Source organism: Suricata suricatta, chromosome X (assembly GCF_006229205.1).
Source record: "Suricata suricatta isolate VVHF042 chromosome X, meerkat_22Aug2017_6uvM2_HiC, whole genome shotgun sequence".
In the NCBI taxonomy this organism is placed as follows: domain Eukaryota; kingdom Metazoa; phylum Chordata; class Mammalia; order Carnivora; family Herpestidae; genus Suricata; species Suricata suricatta.
In genome coordinates, this window is record NC_043717.1 from 20486850 (window position 1) to 20507158 (window position 20309).

The window sequence follows — 20309 nt, forward strand, 5'->3', positions numbered from 1 at the left end:
CACCGACGTGGGGTTCCCCAATGTTCGCTTCTTCATAATGATCCTGGTAAGAACATTGCCAGTCTTCAGCTTATTCAAAAATCCCCGGTCTCTATTAAGCCCAGTCAACAGATCTGCAGTTTAAATTCTATTTTTGCATCTCCTGACAGATCCCTCATTAAAAATACAATAATTTTCAGTATCACACTAAGGCAGCAGATTACAATTTATGCTTTCTTATTTCTAAATGTTAATGCATCTGGAGAGTCCTCCCCTCCTTTTATAAATGTTGATACATAGGTTCAGAAAACCTAAGACTATAAGCACCATCTCTGTATATACGTGAGTCCTTTGATGACATAGGCCTCTGGGACACAGCCACGTTCAAGTTTTTGTTTTATTTATGAATGAAAAAACTCTCAAAGAACTGCTGATGTTAGAACTCTTCCAGATATTTTACCATTTTCTTAGTGTAACAAGTAGAAAATAGTTCATGTCCTGGGGAGTCCATAATAAAATCTCAAAGGCACACTGCATTTTGATTGAGGTAAGGATGGTAGATTAGAATACCATTGAGAAAATAAATGTTCACTTCCCACCTTCCTCTGCCCGCTTCCTAGATGGGAAGAGTATATATCCATGATCCCCTGATGTTGACTTTGGCCGTGTAACTGGCCTCTGCCAATGGGATGTTAGCAGGCATGACATAAACTGAGACTTGAACTGTGGTTATTCTCTTCCTCCTGTACCACTGCCATGAGAAAAGGTTACAGTCAGCCTCTGACACAAAGAGGCTGGAGAGATACATGTAGCAGACTTGGATCCCAGCTGCAGCCTGGAGCTGAGCCCTGACAAAGTGAGCCAAGATCACAAAACATCAGCCAACCTGCACAAGCATGAGAGAGAAATAAATTCGTGCTATATGCATTGAATTTGGGCTTTTTCCTTTTTATACAATACAACTATGACAATAGGAAACTGATTCAACCCCATATTTGAAGAACTACACAAGCATTTTTAAGCTCTTTCAGGGCAAACTCTGGTCCAGGACCTACCCAGGCAAGGTACATTAGATTCATTGTTAGAACTGTTCAACAGAGACATCAAATAATATGAAATTAGTTGAAAATAACATTCTCTACAAAAATTATTTATGAAAAATTACTGTGTTTATATTAAAATACACATAAATTTCAACAGTATCTTCATCCTGACATTCATGAAATACTTCTTAATGTCTATTATGCATTACCAGGCACAGAGGAGGATCATTTAGATTCCTAACCATGTGCACACAAGGAGTGGTCAAGAGTTCAGTAAGCCAGGAAATAAGATCTGTCTGGAAACTTTCTAACACATTCTCCTCCTCACCTTCATCTCTTGTTGTTTTCAGTTGGCATCTAACCTCTTTCCTACTGACTTGGCTATTTTCAGAAGTTTTACTAGTATTACTATTTACTACATTTCTCTACTTAAATTTTTATTTTAATATTTATTTTGAGAAAAGTGATGGAGGGGCAAAGAGAGGGAGAGAGAGAGAGAAAGAGAATCCCAAGCAGGCTCTGCACTATCAGCACTGAGCCTGATGCAGGACTTCAACTCACAAACCGTGAGATCATGACCTGAGCTCGTTTCAAGCTCATATCAAGAGTCAGACGCTTACCTGATGGAGCCACCCAGGTGCCCTTTTACGTCTTTTTAGTGAATTTCTCTTTTTACCACATGTTAAGTAAAGTGTCCCCAAGAAGAAAATTCTAACCTACCTTTCTAATTTAGGGCAATTTGGAAGAAAAGAATGGTAAAATACTCAAATTTTTACCCCTGTGCTCTGTGAAGCATATATTCTATCAGCTTCAAATGACTTACCTTCACTGTGCCTCAGTTTCCTTTTCTCATCTATTAGATGGGGGAAAGAATAATGTATACCCATACTCCTCAGCACTGAAATGATCAAATGATGTGTGTGAAAACACTAAAGTAGTGTAAGCCATTTCTTTCTATTTATTTAGAGTCAGTTTTCAGCCATAACAAGTTTTCTTCTTATATAAAAAAAACTTGCCTTTCACTGTTGCAGTAATATGTCTCTTATACAGCATTTCCTTTTTACAAAAGCAAGGGAACAGTTTTATATGAAAATACTTTTTTCTGAATTTCTAGCATCACTATTATAGATTTACTTGTGTGTGAATTTATTGGTACACAATGGTCCAAGTGGCTCAAAATAGATCTTGTTAATGAACACATTGCTATTATGATTGATATATTCACACCATAGTTATGTTTCAAGAGGTATGTATGTTGTTTTGTTTTATTTGGTTTTGTCTTTCTTATTTCTCCAGGATGTTCTTGTTTGAAGTCGATGTGTCTAATTCAGCTATAGCTTGGTCATTGCCAAGTGACCTTTCTTGGTGTTTGTCTTTGGGCTCTTTCTTTATCCAGTCATCAGTCCAAGAGCCAGAAAAAGAAAGGAAAGGAAAACTAGTTTCACTCATATAGTAAAAGGTTTGGCTTAGTAGATGTATGAAAAGGAATTGTTGGTTAAAAACATTATTGAAATTTTTAAATATAATTTCTGTATTACATACTTTTCTGTATATATTTGATTATCTATATATCCTATACCTCACTGTTAAGAATATTTCAGAACTTTCTTTTTACATTTTTAAATGTCTGTCTGTTTTTGAGAGAGAGAGAGAGAGAGAGAGAGAGAGAGAGAGAGAGGGAAAAAGCACGAGTGGTGAAGAGACAGAGAGAGATGGAGACAGGATCCAAAGCAGGTTCTGTGATGATAGCAGACAGCCCAGTGCAGGACTCATACTCACGAACTATGAGATCATGACCTGAGCCAAAGTCGAAGTTGGATGCATAACCAACTGAGCCACCCAGGGGTCTCTCAGAGCTCCGTTACTCTTTAAATTCCTCTACGCTTTAGAAAAAAGTCAAATCATAAAAATACAGTTAAAAAAAACTAGTTTCTAAGATAAAACTCACATTGAAAGACCTAGATTAAAACTAAAGTTTAATAGGAAATATTTATCTTGATTTAAAAGTTCAATGTCTTTTTAATGAATAATTTTCTTCAAATGACAACAAATGTATACATGCCTCCCTAGTTACCACAACATTAAATGTATGTGCAGTAGAACCAGAAATGTAATAATTCTGGAGAGTTTCTTTAATTTTGGAAAGGTATGACTCTCATAAGCAATGCAGAACTTAATTACTTGGAAGCTTGTTGATTTGTTCAGACAAAATAAATTTTTATTTTTATTTTATTTTACTTTATTTTAATTTTGGAGAGAGAGTGTGTGAGCAGGAGAGAAGGGCAGAGGAGGAGGGAGAGAGAGAGAGGGGGAGAGAGCCCGAGCTGAGCCTCATGCCGGGCTTGATCCCACAACCCTGGAATCATGACATAAGCCAAAATCAAGAATCACACATTCAATTGACTGAGCCACCCAGGCTCCCTGAAAATAAATTTTTAAATAGCATACTCAACCTAATGCTGAGCCTGGTCTCTTACATTATACGTAATATGACTGCAACAGGCCCAATAAACCATGTATCACTGAAAATAGAAAAGGACCTCCCTAATGGAAATACCAACTATTACACATTAATCACATAATGCTTTGCCATCAATTTCGCATTTACATATGAGTACAATGCACAGGGCCATTTTCTTTTGAATGCATTTTAGGTGCATTTAAAAAATGCATTATGCTTATGGACAGTGACATTTTTAAAAGCTGTTCAAGTTGAAATCAAATTAGAACACACCAGTTGATACTCGTTTTAATAGGAACACAAATGACTCAATGGAGGAGAAGCCAGTAACGAGTTGTTCTACTTTGCCATTGTAATGTGCATTAAATGTGTTGTCCTTCACACAGAAACACAATGCTGCCGTTAACAGAACATCTGCTTTGTGCTGTTTTTCAAATGTGACGGTGAGTTTTTTTCTGAAGCAAATGCACTATAGAACTTAATTTCACCAACGTCTCTAGACACCTTAATTAGAGATACTGGGTATATAAGTTTAACTCGTCACAGAATGTATTTATTTATTCATTATATTATTATGCTGGTAGTTTCACAATATTCTGAGTGAATTAATTTACTCATTACCACCAAATGACAATTTACTATCCCTGATAATTAAGAATGAAAATGTTTAGCGGGTATTCATAGGAAGTGTAAGCTCCGGTATCAAAATGGTAACAATTTTTATGTATATTCAATAGAATTATGGGTACTTAAATTATTTTCTAGATATTCCAAGTCTGCTATAATGGGTAAGCTTCTCTACCCATTCTTTAAATGCTGTCTTGCCTTCATATTTCTTATCTCACTCTGTACTCTCTTTCTAGCCACTCTCATTCGTGTTCATTGCTTCCATTTACAAATACTTGCTCATGACCTCAGATGTGCATGTCAAGGCCAGACCTCTCCTCTGACATTCAGCTTCACATATTTCTGATTACCTGATGTCTTGCCTTGAATATTTATCAAAGGTGCTTCAAACAGAACCTTTTTATTTTTTTAAGCATTTTAAAAATTTATTTTTGAGAGAGAGAGACAGAACGTGAGCGGGAGGCACTGAGAGAGAGAGGGAGACACAGAATCAGAAGCAGGCTCCAGGTGCTGAGCTGTCAGCACAGAGCCTGAAGCGGGGCTCAAACCCACGAACTGTGAGATCATGACCTGAGCTGAAGTAGGCCACTTAACTGACTGATCCACCCAGGTGCCCCTAAACAGAACCTTTTTAAAATTGAGCTCACAGTCATACATAGAAATTACATACATTCTTATTCCCAATTTTGGTAAATTGTACCCTTATAGAATCCCCAGTCTCCGCTGGTGGTGCAAGTCTGCATGCACATGCACATGCCAGGGATATGAGCAGACTTTTTTTGACACTGTTTTCTCCTATCCCATCCATATGCAAACTAGCGCATAAGTCCCGCAAATTCTGTTCCAGTGTGGCTTTCTCATCTGTGCGCGGTTCTCCAATGCCAGTGTCACAGTTTTGCACTACTGTACAAGTATCCAGAATTCTTTCTCCTACATGTTTTTTTTTTAACTTTATTTATTTTGAGAGATGGAGGGAGATGAAGAGAGGCAGAGAAAGGCAGAGAGAGAAAGGCAGGGAGAGGGGGAGGGAGGGATCAGATCCCAGGCCAGCTCCATGCTGTGAGCAGGAGCCTGACAATGGGGCTTGGACTCCGGAACCATGAGATCATGACCTGAGCTGAAGTCAAGAGTCTGAGGCTTAACTGACTGAGCCACTCAGGTGCCTCTTCCTGCATGGTTTTCTTCCTTTGGTTTGTTTTGTTTTTGTCTTGTTTCTGTTCCTCTGTTTTCTACATTGAGGCCACAGAGATCTTTAGAAAATGGGTACCTGATCAGGTCATGCCCCTGCTTTAATCCCTTCCATGGTTTCAATTTGCACCTGAGGAAAAACCTAGACTCCTTATAACTCTTCCCTTTGAATTCCACACTCCAACCAAAGTGGTCTTCTTCCCGGGTGCAGAGCGCAGCAAGCTGCATCTCCAGTCAGACCCCTGCACAGGCAGGTCCCTTCGGGAACAGTCTTCAAGCCTTACTCCACCTCTGTTATTCTAACTCATATTTATCCTTTTCCTAGACAAAATACTAATTCTTCAAGACAGCCTTCCCAAACTTATTGAACCACGTAATATCTTACATTTTTTTAAATCTCCCTGTCCTTTACCCTCATAACCCTGAACAGTTTGTAATGGGTGTGTGTGTGTGTGCACGCACGCATGTGTCTACTGGATTTCTACCCGTCTCTCCCACTAAATGATAAGCTTCATGAAGGCAAAGTCTGCCCATATTTTGTTCATCATTTTATCTGCAGCTCCCAGCACAGCACATGGCCTAATTCTTTATAATAAATAATGATTTTTTAAAAAAATTTTAATGTTTTATTTATTTTTGAGAGAGAGAGACAGAAAGAGACAGTGTGAGCAGGGGAGGGTCAGAGACAGAGGGAGACACAGAATCCGAAGCAGGCTCCAGACTCTGAGCTGTCAGCACAGAGCGCAACGCAGGGCTTGAACCCACAAACTGTGAGATCATGCGCTGAGTGGAGGTCGGATGCTTAATTGACTGAGCCACCCAGGTGCCCCCAATAAATAACTATTGAGTTAAGGATTGTGATATTTTATATTCAGAAAATATTAAATGGGAGATGAAATATGTGAAGTGTGGTTGGTATTCAAAGTGCATAGAATCAGACCATCTCCTTTGCTATAAGAATGCATAAATCTGGGGCGCCTGGGTGGCTCAGTCGGTTAAGTCTCCGGCTTCAGCTCAGGTCAGATCTCACGTCCGTGGGTTCGAGCCCCGCGTCAGGCTCTGTGCTGACAGCTAGCTCAGAGCCTGGAGCCTGCTTCCGGTTCTGTGTCTCCTCCTCTCTCTGCCCCTCCCCCTCTCATGCTCTGTCTCTCTCTGTATCAAAAATAAATAAAACATTAAAAAAAAGAATAAATAAAAAGAATGCATAAATCTGACTGTGAGATTCTACTTCTGACTTGAGTAAAAAGGCAACTAATTGTCCATCTGAGAAAAAGTTTCTCCTAAATAAGAGAGCTAAGCTAAAAGTGTAATTCCTAAGGGTCTTTTCAACCGAATGCTCAAGGTAGTCCTATCATGAACAATTACAATAAATGTCACATCAATTTTTTTTCTTCTAATGACTTTAATCCTACTTTATAGTTGAGACCACATTTTTAACCATCATTTTGATTATCAAAATTTTGAATCATATAACAAAGAGAAAAAAGAAAAAGCACAAAGAGAGAAAGTACTGGACAAAGTTGATTACAGTGCATGAAACTGAAGAAGGTTGGCTATCCAGTGTCAGGGAGTCTTTGCCTTTTCTGACCACCCTCTCTGTCTCTCCTTTATCCTAAACCTTTGCTCTTTTTATGACTTTGGTCAAGTTCCTCGCTATAGTAAATAGGAACTAAATACACAAATGAAAGGGTTTTAATCTCAGGAGCCTCCTTCTCTTTGCCTGTATAATCTAATTACTAAAACAGACACCACACGATACGTACGATGATGCACAAAGCACACTTTCTTGCATGTCAGGGTTCCTCAGTAAAAAAGTAGTTCTGATTATTTTTCCTTAAAAATACTTGTCTTGCCTCCCTACTCTTTCCATATCTCTGTGACTTAGCAGCAGACATATTCTTTAGAGAATGGGGTGGGGACACCTGTATATCCCATCTCATAACTCAGTGACACCTTAGATGTAAAAAGCAGTCTGGGAAACTAAGCTATTTTCATTGTTCCAGTCACAACCCCTTCTTTCTTAGGACACATTTCACTTGTCTTGTGGTAGTTGATCATTTGTTTTTCCATCTCTTTTTACCTGAGTGTATGCACATGCCCTACTGAGAGCCTTAGTTCTAACATGCCACTAAGAGGGAAAATACAGAGAAAACAAATGAGCAACAAACCCTAACGTCTGAACCCATCAGATTTTAAATGCTCCACATATGCCAGTATCCATTCAGAACTTTCAAACGGTGTTTTCTTTGCATGTCAAAATACACTCTTTGATATATAACCAAAAAAAACTGCTAATGTCTGAACTAAGCAAACTTTTCTCATTACTTGGCAGGTATCCTTGTTTTCCTTCATTTCAAAAAGAGATTTCCAGTAATCCTTCTTTTAAAGATAAAATAGACAGGCCCATAGTGTTTAAATGAGTTAAACTTGCATCTTTGGTAGGCATCTTTTTTTCTTCTTTAAATTCCTATAATTTCCCCATTATCAGCTAAGGAAAATTTTACCAACCACCTGATGAGAACTTCAATGATGACGATGAGGATGGTGGCGACAGCAGTGGTGGTGCTGCTGGTGATGATTTTGTTACTGTTGTAATTTCTTTGGTAAATTACTGCTGTCCAAGTGAATTAATGGCATTTCACTTTCAAATTCCTTTTATAGTACTTAAGTTTTTTCTGTAACATCTAAATTTCTTTTCCCTGGGGCAACTGTATGGCTCAGTCAGTTAAGTGTCCAACTCTTGATTTGGACTCAGGTCTTATCATGGTCATGAAATTGAGCTTCTAGTCGGGTTTTGCATTGGGTATGGAGCCTGATTAAGATTCTCTCTTTCCCTCTCTCTGCCCCTCCCCCATATACACTCCCTCATGAATGAATGAATGAATACATAAACATATAAATTACAAATTACATTAATCTATAAATAAATAAAATTATTTTCCTTTGTAGTAAGCACCAGACACTGACAGTAAATACTTAAGACAGTTATCCCATCAACCTCTCAGAATAGAACGCAAAGCCTTAACAGGTAAGGGTATGGTCAAGTTGAGAGACACGATAAAGGTGAGCTGTCATCAAAGCCAAGGTGTCCATGTTCCGGAAGTGGTCCATGTATCACTCCTCATTTTGTTACATGACCATTGCTATATGTTTGCAAATAGTAGGATGGAATAGTAATTTATTGCTTTTTACAGTTAAAGTTACTGTGATGGAGAGAAGAATGAATGAGTTGTAAACGTGGATTTGCAGCTTGTACACTGAAGACATACAGGAGGGCTGATTCATTACTGCTTACTCCACTCTTGGCATGGTGCTTAGCCTCATAGGTATTTGTTAAGTAAATGACAAGCAGAAAGAGAGTAGATGCTGATTTATAAAACATGGAGACATTAATGATGAAACAACACACAGCTTAAGTTCAGTATCTTAATGCAGCCTTTCAGTTTGGGAATTAGAAGCCTCAGTTTGGGCTACTGTGCCACATATCCTGCTTAAGCTGTTGCCTCATGGGTGCTAATAGCCATCAGGCACAATTGTTTCAAAGAAGGGAAAAAAATCAAAACAAAACAAACCATAGCATTAGAGACTTTAAAACCTTTTGTTATAAGTTCAGTACAGCATATGCAACTTGGGAGTTCCAGCTACTGTGATGGTCAGAAATTCTATAATCATTTATTTGTCTGGGTGTGATAGGCAGAATTTTAAGATTAACTCCCAATACTTCACACTCTTGTATAATTTCCTTTGAATATGATTGGATATCACTCCTATGATAAAGTTATGTTACATGGCACAGATAATCCTTGGTGGGCCAGGCCTAATTAGGTGAGCCCTCCAAAGGAGCAAGGGAAAAGGGATTCAAGTGCTGGGGATTCTACATAAGGGAGATTCTCTGCTGATGGCTTTGAAAATGGAGAGGGAGCGGGAGAGGGAAAATGCCATTCCTGCATGGGAAGGCATGCAGTCAACTTCCAGGAGCTAAGAGTGGCCCCCTTCTGACAACCACTCTGACAAGTGCAGAATCAGACCCCATCTTTTCAAAGATTTGATGTTTTATTCCCCACTCAACCTCACCTTAATCATGGTCCTGACTCAGTAACATGTTCTCCAGACACTTCCTTATCTTCAGGTTACTAGGAAGTATTAACCTATTCTCTTATTTCTGAACTTGATTCAGAAACTTTCTACTAAGTTATTTTGGTTGCCTGGTGAGTGGCAAAGTTATGTGTTCAAAAAATTGTTCTCTGGATCTCACACATGGGTTCTTGGCTATGTTCATCTAATTGTGTCACAGGTAGTGGGCTCATCAAAGGCAATGCCTCCCTTCCTCTGAATTAGTCTTGATCAACAACTAATATGTCCGGTTTCCCCTAAATATCATTATCTTGGCTAAAGCTGATGCCTAAGAGAATGAGGCACAGGGATAAGGAAACCTTCAGAAATCCAGTCTTTCATCAGCAGTATAGCCAGTGAAATGGTTGAAATGGTAGAAATGGTATTGGAAGCAACAGGTTTGATAGTGGACAGTTTGTCTAAGCTGGACTGGAGCAGAACGAAAAGGTGGATAAGATGTTCAGCCACTGAAAGGCTAAAGTTGTCAGAGGCCAAATCATTCTAGATGACTTGTGCCTGAGAAGGTATTAGTACATTGTTCAGGAAGGAACAGGATGGGTGGAGGCACAGGGGGAGATGGCTCTCACAGTTAAATGGTGACAAACCTGATTTTATAACTTAAGACTTCTGATCTGCAGTTTCATGGTCTTTGCTCCACACCATTCTATATTGCCAGGCTTATTAACCTGGAAACATGTCTAAAAGTGATCTACTAAAGAAGTAAATATTCATTCAAAATCTAAGTATTTAATTTACTGGCAAGTAAAATGAGAAGTTGGAAAATTGATTTTAATGAATGGATAGTACCTATCAACATATTCAAACAAATCAGATATTTTTGCATTGGCCACATTAATGAATAGAGTCCTGAGTCTGTTAGTCTAGCCCTCTATTGAATACATTTGTGAACCCAGAAGAAGGAATAGACAATTTGTTTTTTATGTACATGCATACAAGCTAAGATAGTCATAACATTCATACCAGTTGCCATATACACATCAGAATTTATCAAGAAAAAATAAAACTCACTCTTTTTGCAGAAGACATAGTCGCAGCTATAGTGGAGTTTTGGAGGCCCCACTCCTGCCCCTGCCTCACCGTTGTTCACTCTTGTGGAGAAACAAGTTGGTCAGGAAGCCACTCCAAGACCAGGACTTTTAAAGACACTGGGAAGACACCTGTGGAATCAGAGGTGATGATTTACTCAATTAGAATTAGTCTAAGCAGTTGCAAGGTAAAATATTTGGAGAAAGGTATGTGCCGACTTGATCAGAGGCACAAAGGGAAAGAATCTCAAAGTGAAAGGACCAGTTGGGATGCCTACAAAGCCTGAGAATCCTCAAGAAAAACTCCTTGTGGTGAAGGTTCCAAGACTTGGTATCATTTTCAGATGAGGATCCACAAGTGACTCACTGATGTGCACAGTGCTTCTGAGATGGTGAAACTGAGCCAGGAGTTGAGGTTGAAATCACCACTGCAAATGCTTAAATCAACCTTTTTAATAAATCATTGTTAATAAAAGAAAGATAGAAAAAAAAGGTAAACTGGCATACTGACGGGTTAGCTACATACAAAGAACACAGAAAGTAAACACCTGCAAAGAAGACTAGCTTTGAATAAATTATAGTAAAATTTTCTATTTCCTAAAATTAGAACTATCTCTAGGCACAAGTAATATGTCATGTGACAAAGACTAGGTCCTGAACATGGATTATTCCAATGCTGCTTATTAATAATTATTAACAATGGATAAATTATTCAACCAGTTATTAACGGAGTTCTCAAGCAAGAGGTTTTTTTATTATTTAAAATTACAAAAAATTATAATTCAGAGCTAAAGAGTTTACTGGAATTAGACAAAGAGATCTAGCTTTCTTTATTCATATATCTGTCTTTCTAAGCAGTTAAATATAAGCAACTATAAGGCTTGCCTTAAGAAAACAAAATGGAAGATAACAGAAGGTTCTACCTTTAGATATATTTCAGCTAATAATCTCGGAAGAAGTGACAGAGTTCAAGAGTTACAATTCAGCAGCCCCTAATGAATTAATGGATGACACTGACCATCCTTAGTGACCGCCAGCAATACCACAAAGGAAACAACAGATATTATGTGCCTTCTAATGGAATTAACACAGTGTCACTTCAGGAGTGATTTTGCCAACAGAGACTAATCAATAACTGTTAATCTGAACAAGCTTCTCATTATAACTATTGAACATTATTGATGCTGACAGTCAGGTATATTGAGTTATTTTTATCCCTTGTACTGTTGTATGTGATTGACAATTTCTGTTATAAATATCATGTCTTTAAATTTGAAAACCCAAGTAAAATGAAACAATTTTTAGCAAAATATAAATCATTCGATAGATCCATACAGAAATATGAAGCTTTCACTGAACAGTACAACCTGAAACTGTAGTCCTGATACATTTTCAGGGAAAATTTTGCTCTCAAAATGTACCAGGACCAGCCAGGTTGAAAGGTCATTACACCACATGATGAAGGAAAAGCTAATCAGCATATTAAGTAAGCTCTTACAAGCCATACAAGAAGATGGGAAATTACTCAACCACTTTAACAGGCTAACTGTCCTTGACACAAAGACTAGATGAGTCTTCCCCCAGGGGAGGAACAAAAACTTGAGTCAAGCTCACTCATATATATATTCTAAATAAATTCATGTCATATGCAATGCAGCAGCGAATTAAATGAAATGGGCTGTTTCCAAAGAATGCAAAGATCGTATCACATGGAAAAAAAAAAACCCTGTGAATTGGAATTCACTATGTCAAGAGAAAAGAGAAAGCATTTTATCAGGTTCTGAAAGTAAAGAAAAAAACCTTTGATAAAAATTCAACCCTAGTTTGTGCTAGTAATTTTTAGCAAACATACTAGAATGGAATTTCTATACTGTAAAATCAACAGCACGCATATGTAAGGGTGAAATGTTAAGACATTCCCAGTATGGTCAAAACAGAACAGAATTGTGGTACCATTTCTACTGTATTGCGTAGTCCTGTACCCAGACTGTATTGCATAACCAGTAAATAGCTATATGTAGCAATACCAAAGTAAAAGTCACGGATTATGAAAAGAGATAATAAGACCTCCTAATTAAAAACTCCAAAGAAATTGGATGTCCAATATTTAAATGTATAAGGAAATTCAGGAAGCTGATGTAGATCACTACAGCAAAATCAGAAGTTGGGGTGCCTGGGTGGCTCGGTCAGTTAAGCATCCAATTCTTGACTTTGGCTCAGGTCATGATCCCAACGGTGGTGAGTTTGAGCTCCCCATATGGCTCTGCCCTGAAAGAGTGGAGCCTACTTGGGATTCTCTTGCCCTCTCTCACCTTGCCCCTCCCCCACTTAATCTTTTTCAAAATAAATAAAGTCATAAGTCTAGCAGACACAAAATAAATAAACAGATTCTGTAATGGAAAATACACCATTCAAAGCAGTAGCAGTAGCCAAAATATACCTAAGGAATAAAAGAGCTAGGAAATATATACATGATCTTTATGGAAGCAAATATAAAAGAAGTTTCAAATAGAGCAACATACCATGCTTGTTTATGGTGAGCAGAATATCCTACAGATGTCAATTCTTATTTACAGATTTCTGCCATACCTGATGGATTTGGCTTCCAGTTAGCCAAACAGAAGTATCCCAGCACCAAGAAGGAGTCAAGGTATGACACTGTATGAGGACTGAGGGGAGAACCTACCAGAAAAGAAGGGGCAACAACGAGGTTCCCCTCATACACACACCCTACACACACACCTTGAACCCACCCTCCACCTCCTCCCTACTCACCCCCCCCCTTCTGCTCTCATTCTTGGAGGGTCCCAGTCACAACTGTTAGGTTCTGCTCCCACCTTATATTTGCTACTGGGGGTTCTGATGGAAATGAAAGGCTTGGTCTGAGGTGTGCTTACTAAATTCACCAGGGGAAGAAGTCCCAGGCCCTCCCCATCAGGAGTGAGGAAAGACCCATGTCTGAGTTCAGTATAATTCCCCTCTCACCAGAACTGAGGGGATGCTTTCCCCGCCCGCCCGGCTCTGCAGAAACCCCCTGGGACTTTAATGCCAGGGAGCCCATGTGGGCGGGGCCGGAAGTGCTCACCCCCCCATTTCCTGTACACTCTGCTCCTATGGAATTTGAGGCCTAGTCTGCGAGGTGTGGTCTCAGGCGCAGCAGAGGGAAGAGGCCCAAGATCTGGCAGGTGTCGAGGTGAGTAACTTGTTAGAACTGAAGGGATGCACTCCTTTCAGAACCTAGGTGCCCCAAAGAGTGCCCTGTTCTCCTCTGGTATGCCCCGCCCCTGCCGCCACCGGCTCGTGGCCCACCCGTTTACTTTAACGTTAGGAACGAACGTTTGGGATGGGAGGACTATACCTGAAGGGCAGCTTCAAGTTGGCAGAGGGAGATTTCAAAGGGCCAATCAGGAGGCACACGTTTAGTATTCTGAATTAGAATGGAGGCTACAAGCCTCCACAGAAGGGCGGAGATCCACGGAGTTTTGCTCACCCATGTTTTACGTGTTCCTAAAATAGTACCCACAAACCAGTAAGCGGAGGCAGGTTTTCTCAGAGCTCAGGTAGAATATCTCCACCAATGCACCCCATCTCTTCCTTCATATTCTAGGGCCACCTCTTGGTCAGCCTAACTGTGTGCACTACTGCCTCCCATCACCATGCCTAGAGGTCATAAGAGTAAGCTCCGTGCCCGTGAGAGACGCCGCCAGGCCCGTGATGAGACCGAGGATCTGGAGAGCACGAAGGCTACTGCCTCAGCACGCGCAGGTCCGGCAGCAGCCTCCCCTGCCTGCCCTCTCTCTGGGGTTAGAGCTCAGAATTTGCCTGCCACTGTGATGCCTCAGGCAGCCGAGGGGAGCTCATCTCCCGCTGGTGCTAGTGCGGCTGTTTCATGCCTTGATTCAGATGATGGTGCCAAAAACCCAGATGAGGGAAGCCAGAAATCCTCTGAGACCTGTGAGTTCTATAGCAAAGACCCATTGAACAAGACGGTGGTTTTGCTGGTACAGTTCCTGCTGCACAAGTATCAGACGAAAAAGCCATTTACGAAGGCAGACATACTGAAGTGTGTCACCAAGAAGTACAAGTGCCATTTCAATGAGATCCTCAGGAGAGCCTCTGAGCACATGGAGCTGGCCTTTGGTATCGATGTGAAGGAAGTGGATCCCATCCGGCACTGCTATGCCCTCCTCAGCAAGCTAGACCTCAGTGCAGATGGAACTCTGTGTGAAGAAGAGGACATGCCCAAGAGCGGCATCCTGATGATCGTGCTGGGTGTGATCTTCATGAAAGGCAACTCCGCCCTGGAGGAGGAGGTCTGGGAGGTCCTGAATATGATGGGCGTATACGCCGATCAGAAGCACGTCCTCTATGGGGAGCCCAAGAAGATCCTCACTGAAGATTTGGTGCAGCTCAAGTACCTGGAGTACCGCCAGGTGCCCAACAGTGATCCTCCGCGCTATGAGTTCCTGTGGGGCCCGAGAGCCCACGCCGAGACCAGCAAGATGAAAGTCCTGGAGTTTATAGCCAAAGTCCATGATAGCGTCCCCAGTGCCTTCCCAGAGTGGTATGAAGAGGCTTTGCAAGATCAGGAGGAGCGAGCCCGAGCCCGAGCCGCATCCAGGGCTCGTATCACTGCCATGGCCAGTGCACGTGCAAGGGGCCTGGCCGCCGGCTCAGCCCACCCACATTAAGCGAAGTTTCAGGCTGGTCCAAAAGGTATGTCACCATCCTAACGGTGGAGGGGCAGGGCGGGGCCAGAGAAGTATGTATCATCTGTCTTCCTGTTGTAGATGGTAACTTGGAATTTTGCCTTCTTTTTTTGTCGGTTCTGTTTCAGATGTTGAAGTTTGAAGCAGTTTGTTCTCTTTGTGGAAGAAAAAAGCAGTCAATGTTCTAAGTCATGGATGGCGCTGGCCAGAGTGGGTCTGGAAGGAACACAGTGAATATCATCTTGGTGTTCTTGTTCTATGTGATAACCTTACAAGTTCTCTTTTTTTCTCTTTGTTTTCTTTCTTTTTTTCTCTTCCTGTCTTTCGCTCTTTCTTTTTGTTATATTTGAAATGTTATTTAATAGAACGTTTACATAATTTTCAAATCTAAATTAATAATTTTGATTGCATATTTGTTGCTGTTTAATAGGCTTAAGAGTAGGAGTTTTATTATTTAGGAAAACACATTGGGAAACTTTTCCTGCTTACCAAAAAAGAACAATAAAACAGGGGATTGTCACAGGCATTCTTGGAAATGCAAAAAAATTCAGCAGTAAAATTACTAGGATGAAAAAATGGAGGGGATAGAAGGGAAAGCTATTTCATTCTTGGTGTTCCGTATACATTGTAGCCTGTTCTGTAAGAATACAAGATACATGCTCAGATTTGCTCAGTTTATTAAAGAATGTAGGAGAAATAAAAAGTTGCAACACAAGAATTCATGCTTGCTGGCTCATTTATTTTCCATACACTAATTGAGCATCTGCTCTTTGAAAGTTACAATGTTAGAAATGGGGGAGCTGGGATATAAATGTAACACTTCTGTCCTTAGAATTTTACAGTCCATCAACAGGAATCATATGTGGAAGATGGTGAGAGACCCACTAAGACCTAAAGTACCACTAAGAAGGAGTAAGGAGGTAAAGAGGCCGGGAGGGGGTTGGGAGGGGTGGGACAGGGTGGGGGGTGTCTAGCGAAGAGCAGTAAGACACACATTCCCTGAGGAAAGGCAGTTTGGGGATTTTGAAAACTACGATTTCCTTGGTGGGCTAGGCTGTTAGTTTAAGCGGCATGGTGGGCCACATGTGGGACTGGTGAGCGGGGGCCAGACAGACCCATGGTTTCTCAGTGTTGAAGGACAAGACCCAGGAAAGCAAGCCTGCTGTTGAGTCACTTTGGTATCATGAGTATAGCAGAGGAAAACCTCCTCGGCAGGCAGAAATGGAAGGTAGCTGGCATTCTGGCTCCCGGACACTTGCACGGATGACACAACCTAAGTGTTTCAGGCACAGCGTCTCCAGGGACTACCTACTAAGGGTGATGGTACTTTGAGGTGGGATGCTGAGAACTTACTCTGCTCGCTGTCTTTGCTCTGAACTGGGTGGGGAAGCAGGTCCCAAAGCATTTAAATGGCATTCTAATTAGATTATCAGGAGTGTGATTTTGCAAATTCTAAGGGAGGATTAGGTTTTTGGTGGTGGTGAAGTTTAGTGATTCATCCTTAACTGGGGAAAATTTTCTTTAGTTGTACTTGCTAAGCAGCATTATGGGTGAATTTGGTGTTATTTGTCCTAGAAAGCTGCATATTCTCTGATAACTCCTGAATTTAAAAATCTCGTAAAAATAAAAAATAAAATAGGGGCACCTGGGTGGCTCAGTTGGTTAAGCATCCAACCTCAGCTCAGGTCATGGTCTCACAGTTCTGTGAGTTCGAACCCCACATCAGGCTCTGTGCTGACAGTGCAGAGCCTGCTTGGGATCCTCTGTCTCCCTCATTCTCTGCCCCTCCCCTGCTTCCTCCCTCTCCCTCCCTCCCTCCCTCCCTCTCTCTCAAAAATAAACATTTAAATAAATAAATAAATAAATCTCCCCAGGGGGAGGGTAGTATGGTCTGCAGTTAAAAAAAATCAAATGCCATGATGACTACCATTCACTGAAGACCTATTTTCCAGTGGCTCTGCCAAGTGCCTCCTAACCATTATATTTATTCCAATAGTCTTACAGGATAGGGCTTATCAGACATAGTTTGCAGATGAAGAACTTGTAATTTTCCCAAGTTCACATGACTCCTCCAGCCTGAGGCAACCTTCCTTCTCTCTGTCTGCTATTCCTCTCCCGGCTCCTAGATGTATCACAGGTAATGAAAAACCAAGGCTCTCTAGCCCAAGTTCTAAACAGTCCTCCTGAAGGGAGGTGAATAGGAGAGTATGCCCAGTTAGGGTATGGTTTGTGGAATTCGTTTACTGAGCCCTTCCCTGCATTGCAGCCCCTGTCTGCTGAGCGCTCCCCAGTGCGCCCTGCTGTCCGAATTGGAGCCTCCCCTGCTGACCAGCTCTTCACGGTGTCTGCAGGACGGCTCACCCAGCTTCCTGTGATGCAGACATTCCTCAGTCACTTGCCCTCCCCCTTAGAGCCTCCCACCTCTCTGCAGCTGTATCCTGGAGGTTCCCTCCGTCATTGGAAGCATGGAGTGGGAAGCCTGTACACCTGATCACCCCACCACCACCACCCGTCCCTACAGCAGTATTGATGTGTGTTCCAAATGAGCTGGTGAATAGAATCATATTTCTTACAGAATGTACTGGTTCTTGGGATTTAACTAAAGTTAGGTGGAGGGGTTGGGGTGATGTAAATGACACAGATATTGTCAGAAGGGTTTTGCAGGAGGGCGTTATCTGGCTGGCCACCGAACACATGCACCAGTGACTAAGCTTACCTAGATGGTCCGTAAGCAAAGCCTCCCTTGTAAAGTTTTAACCATGCAAATCACTCTGCAGCAAACATCTACTGACGTTGAATTACTCAGAACCCAGAGTTCTTCTAAGAGGAGAAAAAATGATTTTTTGACAGACACACTAACTTTGAAAAGCAGACTAAAATAATTGGCCCTCTTTCTGCTGCCTCTTATTCTCAGTACTTGCCCCAGGGGAAAATGCTAGGCTGTCTTTGTGCCTAATGACATCCATAAAACTGCCCTGCATGTTCAGTCTGAGTGAGGGTTGCCCAGACTCACAAGTGTAAGTTTTGACCATGCTTCAATAGAAGGAGGGCATTCTCATTGTAAGACCCTCCTTGGGTCAAGCTGACCCTAATGGAAAAATGCCAACCATTGTTTCACTCTCCAACCCTTTTCTGCTTGAACAATTAAGGGTTGGGAAATTGAGCTCTGGAAGTCCTAAGATGTAACCCATAAATTATAACTTAAAGGTTAATTTGTTTTCTAAGATACTGTTGCTAGGTTCTAGATCCTACCGTTTAACCGCAGAGTTCTCTTCTTGCTTCTGTGCACCTGCTTCGCCTCCTCTCTAGGCCGAAATTTCTCCTAAGACAAAGATGTTTGTGTGTCAAAATATGATTGACAACTATAGAATGCTGTAAGCTATGATTGATTACTTATTTTGTCTTGCCAAAGCCCGTAAAAACCCTGAGCTCCTGCTCAGCGGCGCTCTCTCCTGAAGACTTGCCAACACTCGGGAGGGGCCATTTGGCCAAACTAAAATTAAACCCATTCACCATCTCTGTTTGTGTCCGTGGTTTCACTCTCGGTGATTCGCTTCAGGAGGGAAAGGTCTAACACATCCTACAGAGATTCTAGAATTCATTCAAAAGCTGAGCTCACAGAGGTGCTATTGCATGCAAAGGGTAAGCCCTCCTTACTGAGATTTTACAGGAGCCTTTTGAAAAGTAAATGTGGTCCAGTATTTGAAAGAACGTGCCACATAGCAGGATTGGAAAAATGTGCAGAATAGGAGGGCAAGCTGACCTCCTTAGAAACTCCAAGAGGAGGGTTGTTTTCACAACAAATTCTGATAATTGCTCTTTGTTTCTCTGTTGAGCACCTACTAAGTTCAAGTTTGTGGGAAAGGCAGCAAGTGCTCATGGACATCATGTCTTGCTCTTCTTCCTGGGCTTACGGAGAGTCATGTGACTACTGTTGACACTGAAACAAGAACAGTATCCGTGTTTGTTAGCTCCAGGCCAAGGTATTTGAGATCCAGTATGTTTCATCCATGTTTTCTGTTTCATTCAGCAGCCAACCTCGAGACCCTTGCTGGGAACTGGAATGATGGGAGCAGCCCAGACACCTGCCAACTCGTATCAGAGGTTATGTGTATGAGAAACAAACTTTTGTTGTTGCTGTGGTTTTTAATCGTATTTATTTATTTTTAATTTTTAATGTTTATTTTAGAGAGAGAGAGAGCATGAGGACTGGAGGGGCAGAGAGAGAGAGAGAGAGAGAGAGGGAGGCACAGAATCTGAAGCAGGCTCCAGGCTCCGAGCTGTCAGCACAGAGCCCAACATGGGGTTTGAACTCCCAAACTGTGAGATCATGACCTGAGCCAAAGTTGATGCTCAACTGAGTGAGCCACCCAGGTGCCGCTAATTTTATTAATTTTTTAATGTTTGTTTATTTTTGAGAGAGAGTGTGTGTGCAAGCTGGGGAGGGTCAGCGAAGGGGGGAACAGAGGATCTGAAGCTGGCTCTCTGCTGACAGCAGAGAGCCCAATGCAGGGCTGGAGCTCAGAAACTGAACCATGAGATCATGACCTGAGCCGAAGTCAGGTGTGCTGGAGGCCCGCTCAGGCTGGTCCAGGGTCCCATGGAGGCAGCGGCCTTGGCAAAATGGGTTGAGAGAGATCCACGCAGTTTCTTTCTTTCTTGGTCACCAGCCTGGCATCATCTCTAGCATCTCTCTGGCATCTCTCTGGCTTGCCAGGTTTGGGCCTTTATAGACTTAAGTGTTAACATGACATCAAAAAGTGGAATTTTCACAAATAATTCTCAGTGATAAAGACTCTTTGAAAAGGATGTAGAAACAGGTTTTACAGAGGCATTTTTTTCAGAACTATTCTAATTACAGTGAGGTAATTTACACATCATAGGATAACAGGATATTCTCAGTGAAAAGCAGATGACATACACATTTGTTTGAACCGGTAGTAAATCTTACAACTAGGAAGATAGCAGGATGTTTTCAGTGAGAAGCAGATAGCAAACACATTTTATAACAATAACGCTAAGATTCAGGCATAAACTAGGCTAGGAGGCATTCTGTTTGGCTCACAAAAGGAAGAATGTATTCTCATGTATTCCTGATGGTTAGTAAATAAACCTTTTGTCAACCTTGTTCCTTGATGTTGAA

General features: G+C 41.3%; 1 protein-coding gene and 1 pseudogene across 1 annotated transcript; both read left to right on the forward strand.

Annotated features, from left to right (window-relative positions):
* The first annotated feature begins 9781 nt into the window (after positions 1-9781).
* LOC115283352 lies at positions 9782-10899 on the forward strand (annotated as a pseudogene).
* Positions 10900-14113: 3214 nt separating this feature from the next.
* On the forward strand, positions 14114-15562 carry LOC115284067 (melanoma-associated antigen B18-like). The gene is made up of 2 exons (XM_029930655.1): positions 14114-15173; positions 15295-15562. The coding sequence occupies exon 1, from the start codon at positions 14114-14116 to the stop codon at positions 15146-15148; it is 1035 nt and encodes a 344-aa protein (XP_029786515.1). The 3' UTR covers positions 15149-15173; positions 15295-15562.
* The last annotated feature ends 4747 nt before the right edge of the window (positions 15563-20309 follow it).

Bases quoted from the DNA above. Each gene is read 5' to 3' on its own strand.
- LOC115284067 (XM_029930655.1), top strand. From the start codon at position 14,114: ATGCCTAGAGGTCATAAGAGTAAGCTCCGTGCCCGTGAGAGACGCCGC.